This window comes from Quercus lobata, chromosome 12 (assembly GCF_001633185.2).
Source record: "Quercus lobata isolate SW786 chromosome 12, ValleyOak3.0 Primary Assembly, whole genome shotgun sequence".
NCBI lineage: Eukaryota > Viridiplantae > Streptophyta > Magnoliopsida > Fagales > Fagaceae > Quercus > Quercus lobata.
The window spans coordinates 28335895-28344368 of NC_044915.1; the positions used below are offsets into that span (position 1 = coordinate 28335895).

General features: G+C 36.0%; 1 protein-coding gene across 1 annotated transcript; it reads left to right on the plus strand.

The window, feature by feature from the left end:
• Positions 1–1440: 1440 nt before the first annotated feature.
• On the plus strand, positions 1441–3888 carry LOC115971093 (subtilisin-like protease SBT1.5). Its single transcript, XM_031090785.1, has one exon. It carries the CDS (start codon positions 1469–1471, stop codon positions 3785–3787), a length of 2319 nt encoding a protein of 772 aa, XP_030946645.1. The 5' UTR covers positions 1441–1468; the 3' UTR covers positions 3788–3888.
• The last annotated feature ends 4586 nt before the right edge of the window (positions 3889–8474 follow it).

The following is an 8474-nucleotide window of genomic DNA, read 5'->3' on the forward strand; positions in this document are numbered from 1 at the left end:
TTCACCGTCCGGTTTCTCAATTCTTATTGGTTCAACAATACGTTTCCAGTAGCACTTCAACCTCTTCCTTGATTTACATTCAATTCATCTTCTTGAAGCTTTTCATATAACCTTTGTTCTAGCAAATATTACGGCAGAAAAAGAAAAAGTATCGTCTCCTTTACATTTCACTAGAGTTTGAAGACAATTCCACCGGTTTGGATTGAAGGAAAGAGAGAGAGAGTAAAGTAAAATTGACTAAAAATAAGTTAATTTTGAGCTAAATTTATTCTACTCTCCTTTTTCTCCTCCTCAGTTCAAATAGACCATTCATTTCATAAAACATATTGAATATTGTAAATTTACATATGTACAAAATTATCACTTTAAATAATGACACTCATTAATCATTTATTTTAGGAAAGTTTTGATACCATTTTTATGGGAAATGAAAATAGTTGTCAAAATATTAATTACTTTTTTTTTCATTTCTTATAATTTTTTTTAAATAGATTATTAACTAGTACTCTAAGGGCACTCATTGACATTTTTCTTAAATAATATGACAAGTTAAATTTAGAAAATAAAATTTTATTAATGAAATAGACTTTCTCAGTTGAAAAGCAGTACAGTTGACATAATACTTCACCCTAATAAATGTTAATGCTTTGCACTAATAAATGCTAAGCCTATTAGCAAAAACCGGAAAATCTCATTGACCGACCAAAACCGGTTGAAAAAACAAGCTTGGTTCAGTTTCCTAAGGGATTTGGTCAATTCTGATTCTCTTTATAAAAAAATTTCAATTTTGATTTCAATCCTAGTCTTGCAAAAAATAGCATCAAGTTGAACTGAAACCATTGCCACCACCACTTTTGCTCTTTCGTTCAAGTACTCTCTCTCATGTGAATTCTCTGTTTGGTAACCCGATTGACAACGACCAAACTAGTCCATCCACTCCACATTTTCAGTCAATTTTGGACCAAGGTTTTGACAAATCACCCAAACCGGTCCAGTTGTAAAACCTACTAAAAACCAGCCGCAAATCACCCCTAATAAGTAATAAATGCAAGTTAATTAATACTATAATTAATTTATGAATTTTTGTCGTATTTTTTATATTAAATGAATTGTCTTTAATATATGAAATTATGTCAAATTAATTTTATAGAAAATGATTCAATACTCTAGTTTTAATGCTCCCTTATCTTGATTCTCAAAAAAAGAAAAAAAAAAAAGAAGGGTCCATTATCTTATATGATTGATGACTTCCAACTAAAATTTTATTTGTGAAACTTATTATTATGTGAAAATGAAGGGGAATTGCTCCTACTTATTAAGTATTTTATTTTTAGGTTAAATGACTTACATTTATTGGGGACTAACTAGCACGTAACTGAACTCGCCCAATATCTTTAATTTTCCTATATATACATAGCTATTGCATAAATTGCCATTCACATCTTCCCCTTTGTCCTCTCTTACACAAATGGGCCACTTTCAACATCTTGTTACTTTCATTGTGCTCCTTATGCTCTCCATTGTTTCCTGCAAACCTAATCTCCAATTAAACACCCACCAAACCTTCATTGTCCGAGTCCAAAACAACCTTAAACCTAAACGATACTCCAATCACAAAACATGGTATGAGTCTACCCTTAAAAGTCTCAATTCCAGTATTAACTCTAGTAACTCCCAAACCCAACACAACCATGGCTTGCTCCATGTGTACAACACCGTCTTTCATGGTTTCTCAGCCAGACTCACACCTCAACAAGTTGAAGAACTCACAAATCGCCCTGAAATACTTTTGGTCCTCCCCGACCGGCTTCTCCAACTCCAAACCACACGTACACCTCAATTCATGGGACTTATTGGTACCAAAGACAAACATGGTATCATCAACGAGTCTGATTCAGGTTCCAACGTCATCATCGGAGTCCTCGACACTGGTATATGGCCCGAACACGTTAGCTTCAATGACCAAGACCTCGAACCCGTACCTTCTCGCTGGAGAGGCAAATGCGATGGTGGTGACAACTTCCCTGAAAACCTTTGCAACAAAAAGTTAATTGGTGCACGCTACTACTCAACCGAGTTATATGAACAACAACAACAAGGCTCAGCCCGAGACACCGATGGCCATGGAACGCACACAACGTCCACAATCGCAGGACGACATGTCCCTAACGCTTCCTTGCTTGGCTTTGCCCAAGGCGTTGCAAATGGGGTTGCACCCAAATCAAGAATTGCAGTGTACAAGGTGTGTTGGGAAGATGGTTGTCCAGTTTACGATATTCTTGCTGGGATCGACGCCGCTGTAGAAGATGGTGTCGACGTTATATCAATTTCCATAATTGGCGACCCTGTGCCATACCATGAGGATCCGATTGCTATAGGCGCTTTCGGTGCTATAGAGAAAGGGGTTTTATTTTCCGCTTCAGGTGGTAACAATGGTCCAACTGATTCCACCATAGCAAACGTAGCACCTTGGATAACCACAGTGGGAGCAAGCACCATTGATAGGAGATTCCTTGCAGATCTAGTTCTTGGAGATGGTAGCGTCATTACTGGATCATCGCTCTACAAAGGCGATGGTTTTCCGGAAGGGAAGTATCTACCGTTGATTTACGCGGGAAATGCATCCAATTCCAAAATTGTTGCTACTTGCTTGGCTGGTACGTTAAATAAGGATTTGGTACATGGTAAGATCGTGTTGTGTGATCATCATGATGGGCCACGCATTGAGAAAGCAGAGGTGGTGAGAGAAGCTGGTGGGGTTGGGTTTGTTCTTGCCAACGTGGAACCTATGGGAGAGGGCTTAATTGCGGATGCATTTTTAATTCCTGGACTGGCAATCACGCAATCAAAACGTACAACTGTGCTTCAGTACATAAGCTCCAATAAAAACCCAAAGGCCACCTTGATTTTCAAAGGGACCCAGTTGGGAGTAAAACCAGCACCCGTGGTTGCTTCCTTCTCTTCCCGTGGGCCCAATTCGATATCTCCATCAGTTTTAAAACCAGATATCATCGCGCCAGGTGTCGACATCTTAGCGGCTTGGCCTGACGGTGTACCACCAACTGAAGCAGCAGCTGATAAGAGGCGAACAGAGTTTAACATAATCTCGGGTACGTCAATGTCTTGCCCACACGTGTCAGGCGTGGCGGCTTTGTTGAAAGGGGCCCACCCTAACTGGTCCCCAGCGATGATCAAATCAGCGTTGATGACAACGGCCTACACGGTCGATCACGATGGAAAGACTCTATTGGACGAGAAAGATTACAGCGTGTCCAGCATCTTTGGTTTTGGCGCTGGACACGTGGACCCTAATAAAGCCGTTGATCCGGGCTTGGTTTATGATCTCTCGGTGGATGATTATTTGAATTTTCTTTGTGCTTCCAATTACAACACTGGGCAAATCCAAGTGATCACAAGGAAGGCAGTGAGTTGCAGTGGGGTCCAACAAGTTAAGATGTGGGACCTGAACTACCCGTCAATATTAGTGTCTTTCGATGCATCAGCACCGTCCAAATCAGAGGTTGTGGTTAATCGAGCGGTTACATATGTTGGTGATGGTGATTCAACCTATACTATAAATATCACTAATCCCAAAGGTGTTACCGTGGCCGTTGATCAAGAGAAGCTGATTTTCAAGAAGAAAGGTCAAAAGCAGAGCTATGTGGTAAGAATTTTGTCTGAGAAAGTGGGGCTGCATCATAATTACAGTGGGAGTGAATCTGGTCGTCTAGTGTGGACGGATGGGAAGCACCAAGTCACTTCTCCCATTGTAGTGACATGGTCGTAAATTCCATTAACAAAAGAATTAAAAATGGGATGTTGTAATAGTATATGATACATTGCAATATACTTTTAGCATGATCTAATGAAGTTTACTTTAAAATTATACAGAGCTAATTAATACAAACTATACAGTGGTTATGTCACAGTGAAGTTTTTGAATTGATATAATTTGTTTGAAAAATCACAAAAATAGATGGATTATGATATAAGCTAATGAGTAAAAAAGAAAACTATTATATTTTAAACTGGTTTTATTTTATATCAAATTTGTCTAACATGGAATTGCATTCTTTAAATTTGACTGAAATTCTTTTCACTTTTTAAACTTTACTTTTGTTGAATTGAATCTTTTAAGTTTCAAATTTTTATTCAATTAAGGCATTCTGTCCAATTTTGTTTGATGAAGCGTGACTTCGTTAGTCGAATTGAACGTCCCCAGATGGATCCAAATTCTCGCTTGGATACCTGCGTAAATGAGAAGATTGCTCCTTTCAGGGTGGTCACCGGTGTGGTGCCTGTCACAACGTTTCTGATGCCCAAGTCAGAACAGGAAAATGCTTCGTAAAATGAAACAAAATAGCAAGATAACAATCAGTGTCTATGTACCTTGTGTTGGCGATGTGAGGGCTTTATATATGTTGCCTTGGATTCTAGCCATTGTGGTTAATATTGTGGTGTTAATGCCTTTCTTGGTAACGCCTCCTGCTTAGTAATTGGGCTTCAATATCCTTTCAACGGTCTGTATAGCTGGTTTTGTAACTGTCCAAGGCATTATTGGCGGCATTGAATGGTCCTGCTATCCTCATCGATGACGTGGGCACTTGTTTGGGCTCATCTTAAGGAATGACCTTGTCTGTCTTATTGGGTTCATCTCCAGTTGATTTCGTCAGTCCCATCATTATTAAAATATTTCCATTAAAAAAAATTTATTTTCACATGAAAAAAGAAAAAATCTATAAAATTATTTATTAATTTTATAGATTTTTTTTATGTAAGAATTTTTTTTTCAAAAAATATTTTTTTTATTAGTTAATTGCATACTTAAGGGCAATTTTTTTTGATAAAATTGAACAAAAGACTTGAATTGAATAAATTTGAAATTTAGAAGACTCATTTAACAATTTCTCTCTCTAGAGAAAGTATCTCTCTAGCTAGATTGAGTGGGTATACAATTTCTTAACAATATAAAGTGATATAATTTGTGATTGATGTTGCACAAATCACAATTTGTTAACTTAAATTTTGTGAAAAAAAAAAAGTGAAATTTGCTGCGTTTGTAATATTGTTGATAACTTTTACAGGAAAGGTCATTTGCAAGGGGAATTAATTTTGAAGCTCTAGTTCCCACTTAGCACCAGCCCTGGATAAGTGTAGTGCCCCCATAAGCTAGTATCACTCCAATTTCAACAAATTTAACGCCACAACAAATTTTACAATTGTTGAGATGTTGAATTGTGATTTTTGTTCAATAAAAATGGTGTCAATCGTTGTATCATGTGAGAGTGATATTACATTAATCATAATCTACCACCTCACTAGTTGTACAATTTATTATGTGTGGGGGCTAGTTAATTAGGAAGTACTATTAAGGCAGTATTAACTGGGCCTATGACCCGATCCGTGGACGTTAGATCATCCGAGGAGGTCTAAATAAGATTATAAGGAGAACGGAATGAAGAGAGGAGTGGAGACAATATGAGATAAATCCAACAAGCGTCCGAAGATAAAAGCCATCTCGGCAACATGTGTCCGAGGTCAGTTCGAGTGTCATATTGTCATGGACTTACTTCGGAGTCACATCATCACTAAGAGCTAGACGTCGGATAAGGGATAAGAAAGGTAAAGGGCAACAAATATCTTCAAAAAGCTACTACCTCCGCATTAAATAACTCTCAACCAACTCTCTGGCCGCATTAATGTGGAAATGACGCCTGAATAATGATCAAGCAGCCTTACAACTACTAGTTGATGGTTCTGGGAAGTGCTGGATGGGACAGGAAGGAGTTCCCCAAAATCTAACCTAAACGTGTGCAGTAGGGGCGACACCAAGACTGAAATATATAAGATGGAAAGATGTACTAAAAAAGGGGAGGGATTATCGAAGATCAGTACTGGGACTCTTGTACAATTATTATTCAACTAAATCATATGATACAAACTACTTGAGCTATTCCAAAGATAAATTTTCTAATCTTATTTGTGTCTTACAGTCTTAAACCATTAAATGTAATCATTTTTTCTTCTGGGATAGATCTAGTTCTTCCATCCATGCTCTACAAATTTATTGTTTGGGCCGCTTGGGTTTGAGCCCAATCTTGTTTTGGGACCAATCTAATTTCAGTCCTTACATTATGTATTTAGCATTTTTATTCCAATTTTATTGAATGTGCTTGAAGGACATCCCTACAAGCCAATAGAACCTTATTTTGTAAAGGCAGTTTTCTCTCAATAGCCTTTGCTAATATAGCTTTTATCCAACTTATTCAGTTTATGTGATTTAAAAATTCTAATACAATTTTTTAAAAAAGATTTACTACTTTTAGGTATGGTTTTACTTAGCTTATTTCTTGAAGCCTAATAAACCAAAGAAAATAAGTTCTCTAATAGGAACACTTAAACTAAACCTCTTTTATATTATAGCATACTCACACGATGCGTGGGAATATAAATATTATGTAAATGTGTAATATATAAAAAATTATTATTTCAAATATTTTCTATTTTTTTTTATTAAAAAAAACCTAAAAGTATTTTTTATCTTTTCATTTCTGCAAATATATTATTTTATTATTTTATTATTTTTTGTGTGTTTTATTAATATTTTTTTTTATTATAATTTTCAATTTTATTATTCAAATATCTCATCTCTTAAGGAATAAGAAAATTATAATAATAATTAAAACTTATCACAAAATTATAATGTTATCTTAGCCAAAATTAAAATGAAGCTAAAAGAATAAAAATAGATTTTATAACAATGCACCATTTGTCACCCAAAAAATGAAATCATCCCCCCCCCCCCCGGTCAAAAAAAAAAGTGAAATCATTTTGGTATTTTTGAGTTTATTAAATTGAAAAATCCAAAAAAATGATAAAATATTTTTTGAAAGGAATTTCTCATGCTTCCTCTCTTTCTAATCTGATATCATCTCTCTCCCTAGCTGCTATCGCAAGATGCAACTCGCAACCCATATGAACCAGCCAGGTCCAAGTTCAACCTCTCTCTCTCTCTCTCTCTCTCTCTCTCTCTCTCTCTCTCTCTCTCTCTCTCTCTCGTTACATAATAGAAAACCCACAAAATAAGAAAAAATGGGAAAGAAATTTTCAAACTCAAGCAACTTTTTGGCATAGATCTAACTTCCTTTATGTTTAAGATATATTTGAAAATGCTCAACTTGCCACTTGCCACTTCCCAATTGTTTGTACTACAGGGTAGTAAACTAGCCCTAGGAGTTTCTATTCAACACTAGTTGCACTAGATATTGGGCTCACACTCATATACCCATAGCACCTAGCAGTATTGTACCCTAAAGTTATCAAAAACCCAATTTCAGAAAGTACCTTCTCATTTCTGAGCCCATATAAAAAAAATAAATAAAATTAAAAAAAAAAAAAAGAGTAAAAACTATCCTCTCCTCACTTCTCACTATCTCACAAAATTGGAAAAAAAAAAAAAAAAAGGATAGATGCTACATTCACAACATTTTTATAACAAATCATAGATGGTTAGTTGTTATTAGTTCAAATTTGAACCTAACACTAAGATTACTTTTTTGCCCCAACTAACAACCAGTAACAATCTGTCACTTAAGATTTGTTGTAAAAATGTTGTAGACATATCATTTCTCAAAAAAAAAAAAATCACAATTCCCTTCAAAACCCAATGCAGCAATGGAAGAAGAACACCAAAAAGTGTAAGATTCGATATAATAGCTAGTCCTCTCCCATAACCCCTCCTCCAATTCCCAACCCATTGACCCAAACACCTCTAATTTTGTCACTCTCTTTGCTGCGCAATTCACATTCTCCCCAGTTGAATGAATCCCTTTTTTTCCCTTTCTTTTTACTGTTAAGTCACTGTGTATAGTGTAACGTTTTCCTGATGTTTGATAATTAAAAAAAAATAATGATCAAAACATTAGTTTTTTTTTTTTTTTTTGATTTTTTAATTTACTGGGTATAAGTCATTGGGTATAAAAAAAATTAGTATTAGTTTTTGTGGGGGGACGAGAATCCAAAGCAATTACTAAAATAGGTAAGGGCATTTTTGAGGAGGGGAACTTCACGAAGCATCTTTAGAAAGAACTTATTTAACTAATAAAGAGTTCGGAATGTTGCAGTTGGTAGGGGCATCGAGGACTCCTACTTTACCTCGGAAGGCCGAGAATCAAGAATGAAGGGAGCACGATGCAATCCTAGTGGGGACAAAGGTAACTTGGTATTGAACAAGGAAGAGAAGAAAAAAGAAGGACAAGGTAGCCATTCCCTCTGCATTAAATGCACTGCAACCACTTAGCTGGCCGCATTAATGGGGAAATGACCATGAACAGTGTTCCTCCAACTCATATTCTAGTGTAAAAACCTTCTAGTAAGGTTTTGATGGGACAAGTATTAAGAAAGTCTAATCATAACCCTCCAAATGTAAGATCCATATGCATCTTTGCTAAGTTATATAAAGCCAAGAAGCACCT